Here is a 22,572-nt window from a genome sequence, read left to right on the forward strand (position 1 = left end):
TCATCGTACCAAAGCTCTGGGACTCTCTCTCCAGGGAGATTCATCTTCCCCTTCAGTAGCTATCTTCTGTCAGCTGGTGAAGCCTTTTTTTTTTTGGCATTCCCTCAGTGATCCCTCCTTCCTTCCTAATGTTTTAATTGCTTTTATGTCTTTGTACATATTTTCACCTTGTGTTTAATTTGTTTTAATTACGTGTTTGGGTGGGGGTCAGTTTTAATGGTTGTAAAATGTGATTTTATCATGTATGTTGCCTTTTCTACCAACCGAGGGGACTCACACAGCCGCCTATGATTTAGGGGGGCCAGGTTTGTTTTAAACTATAAACCTTTCCCTCAGTTACCAGGTGTTCTTAAGGTAGTAGGTGCATAGGAATGGGTTCACTGCCATACGGTAAGTTTTGTGGTGCGCAAGTAGAATACGGAGATCGCTGAGGCAGGATTTGTATATAAGCAATACAGAAGATTTATTTATTTACAGGTTGGTTTCAAAGAACAGATCAGCAGCACAAATTTTGCTGCTGAAGAATGAGACAAGGGAGGAACAATCCAAGGACAGTCGAGCCATGCATTATTGGCCAAAGAGACTGTTAAAGGGAAGTAAAGCATGGGAAGTAAAGCATGAACAAAGAAACACAAAAGAGCACAGCTGCATCAAAAAACTTTTTATTAATCACACCTTCTTTTCTTAGCACGTGGTTGCTCCCTCTGTTTTGAGTGTTTTTGCAGTCATGAACTCACAAAAGGAAATGATAGTCATCATATACTACAATGTATGGCTGTTTATCCAATCTTCTTCACAGACAAGTGCACTGGCAAGAGCATTACATTAAGTACACCATTAAGAAGGTGGCAATGCATTGATGGAAGAAGAGCCGCAATCCTTACCACAATCACTATTGATACCAACAGGGGTCTCCTTGTATCATATTGTTTGATTATGGGGCTTGGGAATGTTGAAGAGAGCAAACTACTCTACTAACAGCAGAAGGTGGAAACAGGAGAGGACAAATGGATGCCCTAGTCCCCTGCAAGGTTTTTCTTCAGGAATTTCTGTGACCATAGAGCAGCTCAGCCAATGTCTTGACAGGGGAATGAGGTGTGAACTGGTTTAATGTCTAGTTACCACCCCCTGCCTCCTCATCCTCTTTTCCATTTTCCCTCACCCCATTTCTTTCATCATCATCCTGTTTCCTCCACCTATGCTTCTCTTGTCTCCTGGACCTGTTGCTTCTCTCTGTTTGCAATCTCCTGCTCTCCTATTCCTTTTGTTGTGTTTCATCTTTGGTCTCAGTTAATGTCATTTGAGGTAATAGATCTTTCTGCTGATGCAAAATGAAAGGGTACTTTAAAAGACACATATTCAAACTGGCATCTACAACCAAAATATTAGCAATTCATGTGCATGTAAAGTGCCATCAAGTCGCAGCCGACTTATGGCGACCCCAGCAAGGGGCTTTTAAGGCAAGTGAGAAGCAGAGGTGGTTTGTCATTGCCTTCCTCTGCACAGCCTTCCTTGGTGGTCTCCCTTCCAAGTACTGACCCTGCTTAGCTTCCAAGATCAGGCTATACCATGCCACCTTCCCTCCCCATTTGCAACTCATAGAGCTCAGTTTTACAGAGCCATTCCTTGCCTTTGAACTACTCACTGAGTAAGACTGCAGGTCAATAAATAGCCTGGTATATCCAGATAAAGATAATTTATGATCTGTGCTGTACAGTAGAAACCCAAATATACAAGTATTTATCTCAAGAAATGTCATACCTAGTGGTTTAATCCCAATCAGCCTATTCAAAATGTCAGGGGGAATGAGGTATTTCATTATCACTTGTCATTCTTCTCCTGAGTCTTCTTTCCATGTCAAACTGAGACTGCCCCAGGCACTATCTTGCGAATGTATGTGTAGGACTTTCGGAGGGTGACACTTCCATGATGAGACACTCCACGGGGGAGGACACATTCCTCAGTTAACTTCTGAATCTCTGCATCCCAACATAGCACCGTGGCAATGACTTCATTCTTCTCATCTCTGCCTCCTGTGATGAACAGCTTGTTGTTGCAAGGGGCAATTCCACAGCTTGCTCTTTCGTGGTTTAACTGAGTCACCAGGCACCATGTGTCTGTGAGTGGGCTGTAAGAGTAGAGCCCCCTCATTGCCCCACCTGAAATGCAAAGAAAGCAAATTATTCCTCCCAGCTAGCTCCTAGCTCCTGAAACATGAAGATTCAGTCCAATAGCTTATTGTTAGATTTCCTACCCTCTGTGACAAAAAAAGGACATGACATTGTTATTCTGAAAAGGACAGCCAAGAGTAACGTCTAAACACTATGGCAGAACCTGTTAGGATAAAATATTCAACACATAAACATCAAAAGGGCACTGGGACTCTTGCATGCCATTTCAGCCTTCTGCCACATTGTAAGATTTTTCCACGTGCTAGGGAAGTAGAGGTCTTCAAAGGAGACCAAGCCAAGACATAGAGGCAGCAGTAGGCTACAAGGCACCAACTAAATCACATGACCATTTATTGTTTTTAGTGTCATTTCGGACAATAACAACAACTCTGGTTGACATATATGTTAGTCAATGACCCAAATTGTAATGGATGCTGGTCTTAGAATGTGAATGCTGACACTAAACAAATTTTGTGAACATCTTTCAATGGAATGTTGACATTCTCCTAAATGTGATTGTCATTAACAATCTCTTGTGTGTGTCTGAAAGTACTGAAATGTATATTTTCTAAAATTCACAAGTGTTATACCGCCAAGAGGTTTATTAATATAGCATTTGGTTAGAGTCAGTGGTTCTATTCCCCTAAGAGAGCAATCTTGTAGTGGAGGAAGGACTAACCTCCAATGGAAGGTGTGATAAAGAGTAAGAAAGATGATACATTTAAGAAAGAGTAAAAGTTTGGAGGAGAGGCCTTTTGCCTGGGAAGTGTCTGGGAAGAAGAAGCTGTGTTGTTATTAAGATGACTACTGGAGTTGTTGTAATTAGGGTCTCTAAGCCCAATTATATTACATATAAATAAACCTGTTGAATTCCTTCACAAGGCTGGGATCACTTCTTTGGTGAATCAAGAGGATCTTGCTAAATTCCCATAACAAAATGAATTTTCCTTCAATGAAATATTCCTTACTTAGCATAAGGGAATCATTTGATCCAGCCCATTATATTTCATACTCTTCCCAGAAAAGTCATCTATAACCACTACCTCTGGTTATCATCACCAGTAGTATACCACCAGCCGTAAATGTAATATGTGCAAAATGCAATTTAGGTCTCTGGAAGTGTGTACTTAAAAATAATATCACCAGTGCTGTCTCTTTACTTCCAAATGGGTTTTCATAGACTGGATGCTCCACAGGTTGAACATATTGCTTCCATCACCCAGAATCCTTAAAAGGATGTTCCAAGGTAATTAAAATGAACAAAATTAATCTCTGTGATAGGAACACTGATGCTGTACCTACCGACAACATAGATGTGGTCATGGAAACTTGTGGCATTGATACATTTTGCTTCGACAGGCATGGCTGACTTTAAGGTCCAGTTGTTTGTTGTTGGGTCGTAACACTGTGTTTTGTCAGTAGCAAGCTTCCCATTAGGTCCTCCACCAATCACATAGAGCTTCTTCTTGTAGCTAGCTGCCCCAAATGAGCTCACGTTGATCATGAGGGGGGCTGCCTACATTATCATTGCAACCAAAGCAAAACGATACAGGATCACAATCTAAGATTCATATATCATGTATATTATTCTTTTTAAAAGGGGAAATGGTGGCAAGCAAGAAAGATAAGGTATAAAGCTGAGATTAGGACTGAGATAAAAATTATCATAAATTTGCACTAGTGGGGTGTCTTATGAGAGGAATACTGACAGATGGAAATAGCAGCAAGGGCAGAGCAAAAACATAGGTGAACTTTGTCAGCCTGCAACTAGCAATGAAGTCACACAAGTGAATTATGTTAATGGGGAACAAAAAGAAAAGGGAGAAGACTTAAAATAGAAATCTTGAAGGGGTTCCTTAAGCAGATGAGAAACATCTTTTTGAAAGAGAAAAGAGACAAATCCATCTTGCTCTCAAATTAAGAGAATCTTGGGAAATGAAGTGGCATGCTTGGGTCTAGTTTCCAGAATGTGCATAGCATGCTTTAGATTTCTTTCAGTAGTAGGGTTGCCAGGTCCCTCTTCACCACTGGCGGGAGGTTTTGGGGGGAGAGCCTGATGAGGGCAAGGTTTGGGGAGGGGAGGGACTTCAATGCCATAGAGTCCAATTGCCAAAGCAGCCATTTTCTCCAGGTGAACTGATCTCTATTGGCTGGAGTTAAGTTGTAATCGCAGGAGATCTCCAGCTAGTACCTGGAGGTTAGCAACCCCATTCAGTAGTTTCATCTCAGTTTTTTCAGCAGTGGGACCTGGCTATCAGAAGTAAAAGGGAACACGCACACTGTGTTGTTTTTGTGTTCTTAATTCAGTAGATTAGCGCTAAACTGAAAGTCTGGGAAGGAACAGCTCACAGAGAGTATAATATGGCACAGAGTGATATTGGCCCTTGAAGTGCCTATAAATTTCATTTATGGGAAAACATATATTCTTTCACATGTATGAATACTCACAGGTTTATAAGGTGCTATGCTCAGGTATAAGAGCATAGCATCAGGCATATATATATATATTCTGCATACATATGTAAAGGCACTGCCCCCTGTATAAGGGGTAAAGAATTAATCTTTGGTTCAGATTCACTAGTGTGTGATCACTGGGTTAGCATAAGCTGGCAGCCATTGCTAATCAGGTGCCAGTGAGATCATCCTTGCTCGGCTGGTACAGCTAGCCGCCTTAACAAGGCCCAGACCAGTGATTTAAGACACCAGGAGTATCAGATAAGAATGTTAAGTTTCGTTTCTTCATTAGAGATCATATAGCCATCTAAGTAAACGCCTCAAGACCATGCTAATAGGATATGCTAATGGTTGTATACACACACACACACACACACACACACACACGAATCTAATGTGTATTGGCTCTGATGTTATATGTAATTCTGATTACTGCCCTCCATCCTAAAGTCTATAAAGCACGATGTCTTTCTTTGTTCTGGGTGGGAATGCTCTGACACTTTTAAGGGCATCTCCACATGCACTTCTCTTTTATTGTTCCAATAAAAGAATCGTTTAATCCTGATAACCTCTCCAGAATTACTTTATTGGGCAATTGAAGGTAATTGAGGCATATCACCCTGAACAATGCTTATTTTTTTGTGTGGAGTCACTATACCATCCATGCTCAACCTGGGCTTCCTGCATCTGTTGTGGGGTAAGCCTGGCGAACTGCTCAGGCTATGAAAGGGTTGCCATGAACATTATAGGGAAAGGCCATGCTCAACAAGCTCAGTGCTAGAACCTTTGCAAGTATATACCACTACACTACAGCCATACTGCGTATAGAGTTAAAAATCAATGACAAAATATCTTTTCCTGGAATTTGAACCATACTTCAGTGCAATCATAAACAGAGTTACTCTAGTCTGCATAGATTGCTCCATATATTTACCAATAAATGCTCATTACAAAGTAATATTTATAATCTTTGTATGTAATATTGATTGGGGGGGTTAAATTTTTATACTGCTTTAAACACCATTTCAGTGGTAAGATAATTAATAAATGAACAAAAATAAGCATCTAAACATATTTTTTCACATGACACTAAAAGCACTTTTAAGCGTCTCTTACATTCTGTATGTGCAAGACAGACAAACTAAATGCCTTTTTAAAATATGCATCATCTTGCTGATTTTGCATTTCATAGTTGCATGATAGATGCAGGAAATGCAAAAGGCACTTTTAATGTCGTGTGTAAATATCATGCTTATTCACATACAGTGTCCTTATGTTAAACTGTTTCTTGTTTCTCCATTATTGAAATTATTTCCATACTTTACCTCTGACCAGCAGTTGTGAAAAGAATCATACGTTTCCACGCTGTTGATCCTTTGTAAACCATCAAAGCCACCAATCACATATACTTTGCCACCTAGCACGGCCATTTTGTGTCTCCATCTTCCAACATTCAAATATTCAATTTGTATCCACTTGTTGATGGAAGAATTATACTTCCATACTTCATGCTGTGTTTCTTTCCCACCTATAATTAATGGAATACACCAAACTGATGCCAACATTTCAGGATTTTTCTAAGGACTTTTCCTGGTCATAATGAAATCATCACCTGGTATATTTCTCCTAGAGCATGTGGGTGTGACTAATGAGATCTAATTGGAATCCTGACAATTTTGTCATTAACCTTTCATGAATACATTTACTCCTTATCTCCTCATTGCTGCCTAGATAATGAAAAAGTGCTTGCTTGGGAGAAGCTCTGAAGCAAATCAAACTAAGCCAAAATGTACAATCCCTGAAATACGTTGTAACTATTTCTCCTCTGAGATCCAGCATGGTGTAGTGGTTAAGAGCAGTGGACTCTAATCTGGAGAACTGGTTTGATTCCCCACTCCTCCACATGAAGCCTGCTCGGTGACCTTGGGCTAGACACAGTTCTCTCAGAACTCTCAGGCCATATGGATGCAGACAATGGCAAACCACCTCCAAACGTCTGTTGCCTTGAAAACTCTACAGGGTCGCCATAAGCCAGCTGTGACATTGACTGCACCCACACACCCATTTATCTCATTTATTGCTACACATCATATCTAATTTATTTCTACTGACAATATTATAACCCTTACCTGATATATAGACTTCATTTTTTAATGTAATACAGGCAAACTCCACCCATTTTTTATTCTCAGTCTCTGTTTCTTGTTCCGTGTTGGGCAGTTTAGCCACTTCCAAACGGCTGCGCCTCAAGGGATCCAGGCAAGTAACTTCAGCTACAAATTTTTCATCCTTTGTGCATCCACCTATGATCATAAACACTTCTGACTGGAATTCATGCATCCTGGGCTTTGTTCTTTCTGAAATGATCTACATAAAAGCAAGAATTAAAGATACCCTTAGCCTTCAGCATCATTAACACAACAAAGCTAACTTTTCTCCCAGTACTGTAGCTCTGATCTACTCCCCACATCAAGCTCTGCCCATTTTAAGCTTTCTAACTTTTTTTAAGGAATCATGTTTTCAAAGTACCTGTTTCAAAACATTTATATTCCATAGCACAGAGATTCCTAGCTCTATCAACCTCCTAGAACAAAAATATAGTCCATCACCTAAACACTGGAGACTACCATGACTTTGCCTTGTGTAGAGTCAAATCATTGGTTCATCTTGTCAGGGACCATGGAGGCTTGTAGCCAGAACGCACGGTCACCAGCTCCAGAGACTTACTCTGTGTGCCAGCTCAGCTGCCCCTGGGAGGGGAGGGACGTCAATGCCATAGAGTCCAATTGCCAAAACGGCCATTTTCTCCAGGTGAACGGATCTCTGTCAGCTGGAGATCAGTTGTAATAGCAGGCGCTCTCCTGCCACCACCTGGAGGTTGGCAACCTTACCTTGGAGAGAAGTGCTGGCCCAGTCTCTCCCACACCATTATATAATGTTTCTGAGATCCAAAATAGAGATGAGAAAAATGACAAGTAGTTCAAATACTTTTAATCTAAGGAGCAGCTCCAACAGTCTTCAAATTAACACACTAGACTAATACAAGGGAATATCACAACACATTACACCCTCAAGATGAGGAAGTACGCCTGCTTGGAGGAATCCAGTGAGAGCTGCTGGGATCAGCTGAATGAAGGGTACAATAAAACCTAACCAGGAGGTATAAAACAGCTGCCTCCTACTGGGGCCATTCAGGCTGTGGTAATCTTGGCTTCTGACCTCTGCCTGTTTTGACAGTGTGACTTGCCCTGCCTTGGTCTGCCTTATGGATCCCTTATATGGTTGCCAATTTTGGCTTGGAAAATCCCTGGAGATGTGAGGATGGTACCTAGGGAGGTCAGATATTGAAGAGGGGAGAGAACTCAGCAGTGATGTGTGTCACCATAGTGTCTGAAGGTGCCATTTCCTCTAGGGAAACTGATATCTGTAGTCTGTAATCCTGGTCTGATGTCAATCACACCTAGGCCTAGCCTTGGCCTGTCCCAGTGAATCTCTACTTCTGGCCTAATTCTGATTATGGTGTGTCTAAATTTGATCCTTGGAGCAATTCATGGAGCAAAATGAAAGAGCCACTTCAAGTATAAGGATATGGAGATGGTGCTGATCTTTATCTTTGAGTGTCATTACCAAATGAACCCTTGTTGAGGTAGAAGTGTCACTTTGATGTCTTCCTCAATTGTTAAATGTCAATACTGTCTTCATACAGTATTGTTTCATGCCATTGCTTATAGAAAAAGTGGTTAATGTTTATTTAATTTTGTTTTATTTATGATAAAGCAACTTATTTATGAGGGTCGCAGTCCATCACTTTAGCTGTCCCTCATTTTGGAGTCTAGAGATCAAAGATTTTATCACACACACAAGACTTCTTTGATTGCTTTGTGATAGCATTAAAACAGAATAATCTTTCCTGAAAGTTTCTCATGAATAGAACACAGGGAAACTTTAAAGAAGAAGCCACCATCTGGAGTCAGGACTGACCATTCAGATCTTTGAATGAGGAGTCTTAATCAGCCTATCAATCATTTCTTTAGAAGACCACACTAGGGGAAGGCAAGGAAAACCCAAAACTATTTAGCAGCATTAGAATTCATATCTCCAAGACAAACACCATCCTTTGAACTTAATGGGCCAGCTGTGAATATAAGCTTTACTGAGCTTCTGAATTCACTAGAGCAACTTATGCAGTCTCTGGAAGCTTTCCCAGTTCCGTGGATGTTGAATCTGGATGGCTACCTGGAAACCTCTTCTCCGCTAATAGGTGCCTGTTCCCTGCTATCACCTGTCTTTCCTTTAGAACTGCTCCTCTTTTACTTTGCTCAACACCCAGTGGGCTCTCGGCTGGAATAGACAAGAAATACTTTCAATATAATAGAGTCACTATCACAGGTCATTGCCAAAGCTAAGTCAAGTGTACAGTAGGGGCATAGTCCCCAACAAGCTTCAGGGTCAGTTCTTGTTTCCTGGTAGCATCAGGAAAAATGCACCTGTAGCTGATCTGCACTGGTAGCCTATACAATGAAAGTCATAGCTGCAGCAAAGACTGAAGCAACCGACTGAAGCGGACCACTGAAGAGTGATATCCAGTGAGTGCAGGATATTGGAAGCCAGCTGGGGCTGCTGTCCCATAGACCCTATCCTTATAGCGAGCAAAGAGGTGGATATGCAAAAGTCCTTAGTGTACTGCATGAGTGGCAAAGCTATCACACAGACGGTAAAACTAGCATATAAGGATGAACTGAAAAGAGAGCATAAATAAATGTGGCTTTTCCTGTATTTTTTCTCCCTGCACAAAACCATTCAAAACAGATGTGGTTCTCAGCAAGAGAGCTACGTTTCCTCATTTTCTTCGTCTATTTGTGAGCTTTAAGACCTCTAAGCCATTATTGTAATTTGCTGCACACTTCAGAGAGTTCATATATTTAGCTCCATCGTTGGCCAGAATAGTTTTGCTAGATAATGAGAGATACTCTTCACTGAGGACAAAGCATATGAAAGCGTATGAGCCTGCCACTCCCAGCAATCTTATCTTCTATTGTTAGGAGACTGAACCGTGTTTAGAAGTTCTATATCCACAATGAACCTTTCCTGTCTGCACAGCATGGAAAGGTACTTCAATTACAGTCTTTCCAAAACAATGTACCAAACTAGAGTTGGGAAAGATCTCAGTAAATATTGGACAGAGGATGGCATCATGTAGATGGATGCTCCTGAAAATACCCCTGCTGTAAAGAAGCCAAGGCAGAGCAAGACATCCATGTGGAAACAGTCAGAGATCAGTTAAGATTAACTGAGATCCCTCTCAAGCCCTGTGAATGTACTGTAAATGTACATACATCCTGCATAAACATACATGCATCAGTTAGCAAGAAAGAACTATCACATATACTCTTTAAGAATAAAACTGTGGACCAGCACCTAGATTAATGTGGGATTTAAACCACACATTCAGCTATACATGCATTGAATGTATATAAGAATAAGAATTACTCAATGCACATATAAAGAAAAATCAATCAAATACTGTACACAAATTGTACATGTATTCACTGAAACGTGTGAATAGGGCTCAAGTGTAGACTGTTGATATGAATAGAGCTTCTGCCAGAAGCAGAAAGGAGGAACATTGAAACAAGATGGCTGTAGAACAAATAGCTCCAGATGACTCACACTGCTCAGAAAGTTACCAGTCTGGAGTTACTAATTATTTTACTCACCTCATTCCCTGAGAGGTGGTACATCCTGGCTTCTTGAAGCAGTGGAAAGACATCAGGGCACTGCCTGATGAGTGGATCTGCTTCTACAGTCTCTACAAAATACCAAGGATCCAGAAGGGGCAAGCGGACACTCTCAAGGACATAGGGCAGAAAAGGAAGCCTTTCTGGTATTTTGTAACGAACCCAGTTTATAACTGTTTCAAACACTTCCGCTTCTTCAGTGACACAGAGATCATCACTCTGTAGCACGTGGTAGAGGACATCCAACGGCAACTCAAAAAATTCGTCACAGTTCAGTGCTTGGGAAAAATTCTGGATAATGTAGTTCTTGACCTGCTGTTTCAACTTATCCAGTGAATGCGCATCAGCCAGTCTTAATATCCCAACACAGTTTTCTGGATGTAGAGCATCATTAAGGAAGTTTGAACAAGCCTCCACCATCCGCAAAAACTACAAACATAAAAGGAAACACATTAAGTTACTATGCAAACATTCCTATGTTAGTTAATGTTCTGAGCTGCTGCTAGTGGAAACCATGTCACTGGCTGAAGTATTTAAAACAGGATTCAATCATATTTTATAGGTAGTCAATTTGGCATGCATAACATGCCAAAACCTCTTTCCTTGAAAGCTGCAATGTCAATTAATAGAGGATACTTCTTCAATGGGGATCCTTCAGCCCAGAAAATACATGCTGGGTATCTGCTATGCTTCTTCTTAGATTCCTATGACTGCAAGGTCTACTTTTGCAAATAGCACTGGTTATAGTTTAATAGTACTTGATAGGGTTTTTGTCTTCACAAAGCTGATCTTGATGCACATGCTTCTGCTGCTAAAAAAAGAGGAGGCAAAGAAAGGTGTTGGTTTTGTTTTTGTTTTTTTGTTTTTTTGCTGTCAAGTCACAGCTGACTTATGGTGACCCATAAGGTTTTCAAGGCAAGAGACAGTCAGAGGTGCTTTGCCATTGCCTGCCTTCACATCACAACCCTAGTATTTCTTGGTGGTTTCCCATCCAAATACTAGCCAGGGCCAACCTTGCTTAGATCTAAGGTCTGATGAGATTAGGCTAGCCTGGGCTATCGAGGTTGGCAGATCATATATGGCAAGGACGAGCCACACAACAAACAGAACATGAAAGGGGGCAACTGAGAAGTCAAGGGGGCATCTAGGAAAGAGGAGAAGGATAAGCAGAAGCAGCCAAGTGGAAGTGACATCACAAGTCCTGTTTATGCAACCATCTGTGTACATGGAGGCTGTGGAGAAAGCTTACACACCATCATGTGAAGATCCAGCCCATGTGTAGGTTTTATTTTCTTATATGTCATTGGAAACATCCATTTTCAAATCTTTGCCGCAGTGACATCAAATATTTAACCTTGCACCTGAACTGGTCCTTTCCCAAGTAGTGAGAACTTCTAGGTGTAACACTTCTGTTGGTTCTCTTTGGCAGAGAGAGCGCTGGGGACTTATAGACATTTTTGACTGGTCTTTTATGATCACCTACCAATTTGGCTTACATCCCACTCACCAGTTATGATCAGAGAACTGATCATTTGCAGGCCTGTTTGGATGAATCCAGACATAACCAGATTCATCTGCTGGCATAATTATACTGTTTCTCACAGCTGCCGCCACCTGCCACTGCCTCCAATTTTTAAAAGACATATGGTTAAAGGAAAGTATTCATCTAATCTTTCTGGGAGATATCTATATTAGCAATACAGAAATTGCACTCTAAATTTTGGTGAAATGCATAATGCATTTACTGTTGTTGTTTTACTGCACACACCCTCCAAATTGGCTATATATAGCATGGGAAAAATAATATGAAAAGAGAGAAGTGAAAAACTAGAAATGCCATTTTTAAAACTTAAGCAGGTTTAAGTATTTAGCAGAGATGTCTGCTCAAAACCGTGCCTGTTGACACATTTCAGCTGCTTACCAAAACTGAAAGATTACAGGCTTGGTCTGTTAACCATGGTTCCTGTTTTTAACGGCCAAATGTTTAGAGAAATGAAGCTTACCCATCAGTAGTCTACACATATCTGTAACATCATATGCATCAATTCCACTGTACAGAAGACTTTACCCTTTCTGTCCTATTTCGTGATGACCCTGCTAAAACTGCCATACAGCTATGTCACATGACAATTATAGGTTAATGGAAGTGATTCTGTTTAAGTATAGCAAAGAGCCTGTACAATTTGTTTGCACTGTTGAACTGGATGGAAGGCCTAATATTTCCCTTAAAAACTAGGGAATGTTTGGAGAAAAGGTGGGAGTCTGGTTGAGTAGGACAATCAACTTGAGAAGGACCAGCTAATGAGATTACCACTGCTGCATTAATACAATATCCTATAAACACAAAGATGCCATAAGTCTCAAGTGATCCCTGCACCAAAGGTAAAGTTGCCAATCACCAGGTGGTGTCTGGAAATCTCCCAGAATTACAACTCATCTTCAGACAACAGAGATCAAGTTCCCCAGGACTCTATGACATTATAACCTGCTGAGGTCCCTTCCATACCCAAACTCCACCTTGCACAGGCTCCACCCCAAATCTCCACGAATTTTCCAAGTCAGAGTTGGCAACCCTGTCCAAAGGAATTGGAACCCAGTACAGCTGTTCTGGATGTTTTATTGGTCAGCAAAAGGGGAGTAGAACACAACTAGGGTTGCCAGATCCCTCTTTGCCATTGGCGGGAGATTTTGGGGTGGAGCCTGATGAGGGCAGGGTTTGGGAGGGGGAGTACCTCCAGTACCTGGAGGTTGGCAACCCTAAGAACAACATATTTTCTCATGTGGAAAGACAGGAATAGTGAATTTCCTACTCTGGTTGTACTTTTTTGAGGCAGAATGCAGAGAAAAGTGGCTCTAGAACATTTTCCTCTTATGACTTTGTTACCTTCACAGTAGCAAAATATGTCCCTAAAGTACAGTTACCACTTACATTCAGTTTTCTGCAAAGACAATGCATCCAGAGTAAAAAAAAAAAAAAAAACAACACATACACAACCCTAGAAATCTATGCATTTTGCCATTGGGATGGTTATTCTACCCCACACCTGTTTAACATTAGTGAGTGGGAATGGCTAGCAGGGGACATGAGGTCTCCCACCAAAGCAGGAAACCTGGTAACTCTGTTAAAAACGTGGCTTTTGTTACAAATTTTAGAAAAGTATAGCTTAGTCAAGGAACCATAGTGTTGTAAGTTATTGAATATGTAAAAGGAGAGGGGTGAATCTACACAAAAGAAACATTCTGCCTCATGTCAAAGTATGTTTGTAAGTTCTGGATGTTTAAGTACTGTGGTACACAATTATTTCTGCCATCACAAACAAACAAAAACATTGTGTAGGACTTTTTCTACCCCAAGACACGTTGGAATTTAGCTTGGGTTAGAAATAAGCCCCAAATACAATATGTGTATCTTTTTTTACAGTGTTTAGAGTTCATAAATAAAGGCTGCAGTCCTCTGCATACTGATTTGGGAATAAAGCCCTTTGAAACCAGTTCGACTTACTCTCTTCCATCGTTGTTAAGGAAAAGTAAGCGCATTTTCACTGCTGTTCTTAAAAACAAGAAATGTTACATCAAATGTACATTCCAACCAATGTAGATGTATTTGTATTCAGATTATACTGGGGGGTGTACAAAACAATGTTTAGGGTTACAAATCTTCACACACTTATATGAAATTCCCCTCTGAAGTCAGTAAACATGCTTAAGATTCCAGTATATGCATCACTAGTGGACTGAACTTGACACCATTTAACCAAATCTGAAGAAAAGATAGAGACTTGGGAAAGCACAGAATGAGTCATTTCAAGATAAAATGATATTTCAGTTTCTGAAAATCTTGCCCATGAGCCACCATTTAATTTATTATAGCGGGATGGCCAAATTCACTCAGGTGAATTCGAGCCTGATGGTATTTTCATTTTCTATGCACTAGAAGTATGCTTCACTAACCTGGAAAAGGCTGGCGGCTTCCAAGACTTTTTGCACATTTTCCTTTGTGATCAGCACTTTGCTTGTGTAAGTGTAATCCAGAAGTATCTGCATTGTCTCTGTATCGACTCCCTTAATTACGATGTTCTCCTCATACTTTTCTTTTAGATCATTGCAAAACATTGCCCTGTGGAGGGAAGGGGGCAGTTTGTTACAGTAAATCAAGAAAGACCAGTCATTCGGAAATAGACACTAAACAAAAGACTTATGTGTAATAGACTCAAAAAACATCAGCCCCACAGTACAGAAGGGGCCTGAGCCACAGTGGCATGCTGAAGGTCCACAAGCAGTCCCATCTTAAAGAGAAGTACATCCAATGAAGTTAGAAAAGTATAATGCTGCTTGAGATGGTACTGCAAGTCAGTTCACCTAGTGAGATCATGTCTTAATTTGTTGAACTGGCTTATTATCTTGACTACTAGACTACGATAGTTTTAAGCATCTGTGTACCTTAGCAATCCAGAACCTTGTCTTTATTGCCAATCTTGTGACAATGTTTTTCCATATCTGACAGTCAGATATTCCTGTACTAAATGGTGGTAGATTGTTGGTCAGTTGTCCAGTTATAGAAAATTTATAGCTGGATACCTCCCCGCCCCCAGGGTAACCTGTTCATTTAAACAAACAGGTGTGTGTGTTTTTTCAGGCATAAACACCACCCTTCGTTTTCGAAAAATAATGTATCTTCTTACAAATTCAGCTGTTTTATCTGTTTTATCTGGCATATTAGCCGCAAATAATATTTATTTATTTACAAATTCAGCAGCACTGATCCAACATTTGGTCATTTAACTGGGTATACTAAAGAATTAAAATGTCTGATTTGATTAAAATGTACCCCCAATTAATCAATCAGCAAATTTTGGAGGAAACTGTAAGTTTTGCTACAATTGCTTACAGATACTGCTGGATGAAGCAGCACAAAATATGGGGAAGAGCTATAGCTGTGTCTCACGTGCAGTCCCTGACATCTCCAGTTAAGGGATCTTCGTTAGCAAGGGCTGGGAAAGGTCCTTCTCTCCCTGTGAAACTGGAGAACTAATGCCAGTCAGAGTAGATGAATCAATGATCTGTATAAGGCAGCTTTATATGCTCATATAAAAAATTAAAGTGTGCTTTTTCTTAAAAACTATTGTTTTTCATAGGTCAGCTTATGAAGGTTTAACCAATTAATCAGTTAGCCAACTAAACTTAAACAATGAGTAATGCAATCCTATAGGAGGGAAGGCAGCATGGTATACCCCAATCTTGTCAGACTTCAGAAGCTAAGCAGGGTCAGCCCTGGTTAGTATTTGAATGGGAGACCACCAAGGAATACCAGGGTTGCTATGCAAAGGAATGCACTGGCAAACCACCTCTGTTAGTCTCTTGCCTTGAAAACCTCATAGGGTTGTCTGTGACTTGACAGCACTTTACACACACACACAGTGCAAACCTAAGAACACTTTCCTTGGAGTAAGACCCAGCAAAGAGACCTGGGTAAGATTCTGCATGAACCTGTTTAGGATTGCTCTCTAACTGACAGAGTTTTTTAATTGAGTAACAACTTTTAACACACACACACACACACCACATTTTAGTGAAAATCATTGAAGAAAAAAATGCTCTGAAATTTAAAGTTCCCCCCTTCAAAATTAAAAATTCTGGTGTGGTGTACTACTTCCCATGGGTAGATGTATGTGCCATGGTTCATCAGCTTACTCTGTCTAGAAAACTATTAGAATTTATATGCAAAATCACAAGTAGACAAATTTAAAATTGCCTAATCGAAGAGCTAGTGTGGCATAGTGGTGATAGTTAATAGACTTGGATTAGAGAGACCAAATCCCTGCTTAGGTATGGGCCAACTGCTAACTTTCAGCCTAACAGCACATTCCTGAGATCTAAGGGTGAAAGTCCTTAGGAAGACAGGAAGGCGGCACAATGGCATCCGGTGGGCCCGTGCCACCATCTAGGCAGCTAACGCCTGCGTCAGTGGTTCGAACTCCCACAGGAAGGCCTGGACTCCGTTTGCGGGGCGCTGCCGGGCCTTCCGGTGGCATCCGAACGCCGTCAAAGGCTGCGCCGGCGTCCCAGGAGGCGTTCCTGGGGTGTTACAGCATCCTGGGAGGCCTTTCTGGGGCGTTATGGCGTCCCGGGAGGCTTTCCTGGGTCGTTACGGCACCGGGCTGGGGGTGGGGCCGCCTTTAGGCGGTCTCCAAAGCCCTTTCAGCCCAGGAACACCCCTTATTTTTGGCATATCTTTTAGGCAACCCTATGAGGCCTCCTTTGGAGGCAGCGCAGCCGTGTTGCCTCCTAAGCCCGACGCAGGCATTCCTCTCAGGAATGCACTGTAATCTCCCTTGCAGGAACATTGTGAGGATAAAATGGGAAGGAACTAGGGTTTCCAGGTCCCTCTTCTCCACCGGTGGGAGGTTTTTGGGGCAGAGCCCGAGGAGGGGAGGGTTTGGGGAGAGGAGGGACTTCAATGCCATAGAGTCCAATTGCCAAAGTGGCCATTTTTTCCAGGTGAACTGATCTCTATCAGCTGGAGAACAGTTATAATAGCAGGAGATCTCCAGCTATTACCTGGAGGTTGGCACCCCAAGAAGGAACCCCTATAACCCTGAGCTACTGATTTAAAAGTAATACTAAATAGTACTCAAGGAGCAATTTTTCTTCAAGCACAACTGACAAATATTAAAGCTGCATTCACTTATTTTTGGTTTTAACTGCATAAACTGTCATTTTCAAGAAGCTTGTACCATGTATAAATAGTTGTGGGAATCCTATGAACTTGTCCATGGAATTGCCAAGTTTTATGTAATGGATAAGTGGCAGAAAAGTTGAAATGTTTTAGAAGAACTGTTGTGAACATACATTTTCTCTGTAGCAATTTAATAACTACAAATCTATCTGAATGAAGGTGAAAAGCACCTGCCTGTCAGGAACACACCAACAATATACATGGCTATACCAGTGTAAGTTTTATTTAATTTTTGTCATGTCACCCATAAAAGGAGGTACCAAAATGAAACTCTTTAAACTGGTAAATACGTATTGCGATTAAATTAAAATACAGTAAGGACCTCAAGATATAAGATGCATTTTTGTGCGAAGTGGCCAGGCACAGCCTAATGCCAATAAGCGATCATGTCAGTGATAGCAATCTGTGCACTGTTTCCTTTTGCTTTCTTGTCACATAATCCTAATAACTGACTCTTTTGTCAATTAAACTATAATTCTGAAAATCTGATCTTTAAATGTTAGCTTTCTTTTGTCATTTTTTTCATGTGTGCTGATCAGAAAAATACAAGGCCCCCGCCGTTTTCATACTAACATTGCCTCAAATTATGTTTAGGATCAAATCCCTTCCAGTATGTTTTCTTTTATTCTATCAGCCTAGAAAGTAAGTTTATATCTTGATCCAACCTAAGTGAGTAAAACGATTCTTCTCGTGTTCTATGTAGATTAAAAATGTAAGTAGCCACATTGGTTCACATCAAAATCCAATACCAAAAGCCATATAACATCTTTTATTACAACCAGCCAAAATAACATACTGTAATGTACAAGCTTTTGAGAAACTCCAAAGCTAGCACACTATATTTGTTAGTTTGGTTGGTCATAATAAATGGTAATACATTACTTTTGCTAAAGCACTGTCTGACAGCAAAATATTTTGGAGTCCAACTACATGTTATTTATCTATTTTGTTTATTTATAATCTACCTGTCTTGCTGGGATTTAAAACAGATTACACAATTTAGCAGGGCACTAAAAGCAGTATAAAACATATAATAAACTTTATAATAAACTTGGATTACAAGATTAGAAAACAATGCAATAAGAATAGAATAAAACATGACATAAGAAATGCAAAAACTGGATTACAGAAATTAGTAAACAATGCAGTAAGAGCAAGGAATGCATAAACAGTCCCTTAAACTATAGCACTTTTCCTTTTAGTAAAGCGTCCTTCTGAACAATTCCAATTTTACTATAGCCCTAAAAATGCCCTTCTGAACAATTCTGCTTTACACATTCTGAAGAATGTTATGTGTGGGAGCCTTCGTGACTTCTTCAGGCAGCCATTCCTAAAAGTGGAAGCCACAACAGAGCATGCATGGATATAGGCACCTGCTGATCCTACCCATTTGCAGGGTGGCATGTTCAGCAGACTTTGATCAGGTTAGTGCAGCTGTCATACTGTGGTTTATCAAGAGAGATGGTCCTTTAGATATTGGGGTCTTAGGCCATGAAGGGCTTTGTAGATGATAGACAATATCTTGAATAGAATCTGGGAATTAATCACTAATCAGTAGAGCGACTTCAGAACAGGTGTTACATTCGCCTAGCTCCTGATAATAATTGAGCTGAAGCATCCTGTACCAGGTGGGGTTTCTGGGTTGTCTTTGAGGGCAGACCCAAGCAGAGTGCATTACAAAAGCCTGTCCTCAAGGTTACTGAACCCATGTGGCCAGACCTGCCTGGTCAAGGAAGGGAGCTACCTTCTCAGTTAAATGAAAATGAAAGAAAGCATTTTGGCTGCTGAATTAACTTCAATAGCAGTAGCTGGGTCCAGTATGACCCCTACACTCTTAACTGAGTCAGCAAGGGTCAGCTGAATGCTATCATATGTGGAAGTTCAGTGCCCTCCCAAGGATCATCACCTCTATCTTTTCAGGATTCAGTTTCAGCTTGTTCGCCTTACCCATTTAATCATAGCAGCCTGGCACTTGCTCAGTGCTGGGTGATTTGGACAAAGAAATATAGAGCTGGGTGTCATCACCTTATCGGTGACACCCAGCTCCAAACCCACAAATGATTTCTTCTATGGGGTTTACATAGAAACAGTGTGGGGGATAAGACTGGGCCTAGTCCCACACTGATTAAAACTGCTGTCCACCAGCAGCCCTATGGAAAGATTTAAACCACTGCAAACAAAATCATCTGATACCTACTTCAACCTCCAAACATCTAGAAAAGGTGGCATTGTCCACCCTATCAAAGGCAGCAGATAAATCAAATAAGAGCTACAAGAAGGTACAGCCCTTGTTTACATTCAAACAGAGATCAGCTAAAGCCACCAGCACCACCTGTTCTGCAACCACTCTTTCAATCACTTTGCCCTAGGGTTTCCAGCTCTAGATTAGGAAATACCTGGAGATTTTGGGGGTAGAGCCTGACACAGGCAGGGTTTGGGGAAGGAAGGGATTTCAGTGGGGTATAATACCATAGAGTCCACCTTCCAGAGTGGCCGTTTTCTCCAGGTGAACTGATCTCTGTCACCTGGAGATCAATTGTTACCCCAGGAGATCTCCAGCCACCACCTGGAGACTGGCAACCCTACTTTGCCCCAAAAGAACAACTAAGTGACTGACAGTAATTGGCCACAACATTCTTCCCTACTGATAGTCATTTTAAGTAGAGGACAGATAACCACCTTTTTTTAATGACTGAGGAGAGGTGCCGAGTAACTGATTGATTTATAATGGACACGAGGGGCTTATTGATATGATCCTTACAACATTTCAGCAACCAGGATGGACAGGGATCCAGAGTACAGGTGGTGGTATTCACAGATCACAAGATCCTATGAGCATCCTCCATTGTAACCAAGTTAAAACGATAAATAAATGGGCTGGTCACTTCTGCTAACTGAGCTATATTACAACTGGCATCCAAATCCAAACATATTTGAGAGATATTATTTGCAACACACACACAAAAGACTTTACAAAAGTGTCACAAGTAAACATCAGGTCCTGAGAATTGAAGGACTCAGACCTAGGAGTTAGCAAGTGTCAAACTACCTTAAACAACTGAGCGGGTCATGAATTAGCCGCTGTGATTGTAAATGGAGAACTACGTTTCTTTGCTGCCATCACTGCTGCTTTATATGCCTTCCAATGAGCTTTATAGCACACTCTGTCAGATTCATTCTAATTTTTCTACCAGTGCCTTTCTATGCCTTTTTCAAGGCACCCAGCTGCACGGTAAACCGAGGGGCTGGAGTCTGCCTTGAGGGTGGTAGAGGACAACAGGGAGGAGAGCAACCCTTTCGATCGCTTCGAGGAGCTTTGTGTTCCTGATTTGCACCCCAGGTTCCTCAACCAGGCTTCTGGGATACTAAATTCGATCATCCCCCGAGGGCTCAGCACCAAACATTAAGTTCACCAAACATTTTATGCTGTGTTGTCAGAATTTTCATTGACTAGGAATTTTCTTCATTTTCCAGTACAATTAGTGATATGATAATAGAACATCTTTCTCTGCACATCTGAAGTTCATTTTTTCCTGTTAGAAAAACATGTCGTTTGAAAGGTGTCCCTTTGGGATATAAATGTACATTTTCCTTTTCTCAATTAATTTTTAAAAATTTTTAGAATGGTAATATATAAGAGCCTGAACACAACTCTTTCCTATCCTTGAAGATTTACACAGCACATTGTCTCCCACATTTAAGCATTTTAAATCAAAAAATGTCATCCAACTTCCACACATGAAACCAAATTAAAAGATTACCTAGTGTTCAGTATCAATATCTCTGTAATCTTTAAAAGTATATATTATAAGGCCTAAAGTTTGACTGTAAACTTCTTCTATTATACCACCAATCTATGGACCTTGGGAAACTTATATAAGGAGATAGAAATCAATGCGAAAAGTTTGCATATCCGAGTCACCTACTTTTCAGAGTTTGCCTTTGAAATTCCAGGTGAAATAATAAATTTTAAAGACCCCTTACCTAAAATAATTGCTTGCTGCTGCAAGGACCACACGGTGGCATGAGAATTTCATGTTGCCCACACACAGGGTAACATCTGTGAGAGAGTTTTCCAGCCGGAGGTTCTCCAGCCCACTTTGCAGCAACATGGATAAGCCTGTGTCATCAAATGTAACCCTTTCATTGTTGGAGAATTCCACAAGCTCCTCCATGTTTCTGGAACACTCATTTTCCAAAGGCGCAGGAGGCTCGTCCTCCTCCACATTCTTCTCCACCATGTCTCCCATGGTACGATCAGCAGCACGTCATGCCATTAACACTTCAATCTAAGATGGTTCCTGAGCTTCAGGCAAGTCACTCTGCAGAGGTAAGGAGGATTTCCTGTTTGGGTCTCTCCACTTATCTAAATCTGTCACACACACATAACAGGAAGCCTTGCACTTTCTCATCCTGTTATCATAAACCGTTGGGTTTCTTTAAAATTATGCACAGAGTGTCTAGAGAAGATAGCAATTAATAAGACAACCGTTAAGTAACACCAAAGGTCTCTGAAACTGCTCTAAAATTGAGTTTCCGCAATGTGACATCAAAAGTTTATCCAGATACACTAGAGGCACCACAAGGCATTATGGGAATATATCAAGCCATTTTTACTATTAGCACTGAGACCTGATTTTAAGGAACATATGGAGTGAAAATAAACAATCTTTGTGTTTATAGATGCTTTACAATATAATTGGTAATTGCCTTAGTTCTTTAGAAAAGTAACAATGTCATTTTCAAATGTTTGTAGCGACAGAAATAATTGACACTATACATGCATTTTCAAAGTACACAGATAATAGGTTTAATAGATTACATAAGGGGTTTAAAATAGGACTGATCTAAGTCTTGCTTGTAAGGAATCAGGAGTGCTCCCAGCCAATCACCATTGGAGACAGACCCCAGAGAAGGAATTTTTAAGGCAAGCTGCTCTGAACCAAACAACATTTTCAGAGGAATGTGAGACCCCAGTCATCAGGAACTCCTTAAATCATAGTAATAACCAGTAACTAATATAACTCTACAGTGGATGCCCAGCATAAAGACATATGTCTCATAACAGTTGAATAACTGGTTCATCACATGCAATCACACACACAAGTGTTCTATCTTTTTAAAAAAATGCAGACGATTTTCTTATATTGTAGCGACAGGGCGAGGGTTAGGGCTTTTGGGGAAAAAATTCGGTAAAGTTCGGCTTCGGAAAAATTCAGCCCTTTTAAATTCGCGCCGTGTCGAAGTCCGAACTCCCCCGCTTCGGATCCCTGAAATTCGGCGGGAGATCTGGAGTTCGGGGGGAAATTTGGCCGGGTCTTTGAAGTGCTGGGCGCCGCCTGCCCAAGCGGCGCTCACCACTTCAAAGAGTTGGGAAGGGGGCGGGGGTCTTTAAAGAGTCCCCCCGCGGGCCTTCACGGGGGCTTCCATGAAGGCGTGCGGGGGGCTCTTTAAACAGATCTGCGCCATCGAA

At 41.0% G+C, this 22,572-nt stretch overlaps 1 protein-coding gene across 1 annotated transcript; it reads right to left on the reverse strand.

Moving 5' to 3' along the window:
• Positions 1-1,774: 1,774 nt before the first annotated feature.
• Positions 1,775-21,376, reverse strand: KLHL6 (kelch like family member 6). The gene is made up of 7 exons (XM_056849600.1): positions 21,084-21,376; positions 14,315-14,480; positions 10,343-10,792; positions 6,755-6,992; positions 5,951-6,153; positions 3,474-3,687; positions 1,775-2,159 (listed from the first exon to the last, which is right to left on the reverse strand). Exons 1-7 carry the CDS (start codon positions 21,347-21,349, stop codon positions 1,858-1,860), a joined length of 1,839 nt encoding a protein of 612 aa, XP_056705578.1. The 5' UTR covers positions 21,350-21,376; the 3' UTR covers positions 1,775-1,857.
• Between the last annotated feature and the right edge of the window lie 1,196 nt (positions 21,377-22,572).

The sequence above is a fragment of the Euleptes europaea genome, chromosome 5 (genome assembly GCF_029931775.1).
Source record: "Euleptes europaea isolate rEulEur1 chromosome 5, rEulEur1.hap1, whole genome shotgun sequence".
In the NCBI taxonomy this organism is placed as follows: Eukaryota; Metazoa; Chordata; class Lepidosauria; order Squamata; family Sphaerodactylidae; genus Euleptes; species Euleptes europaea.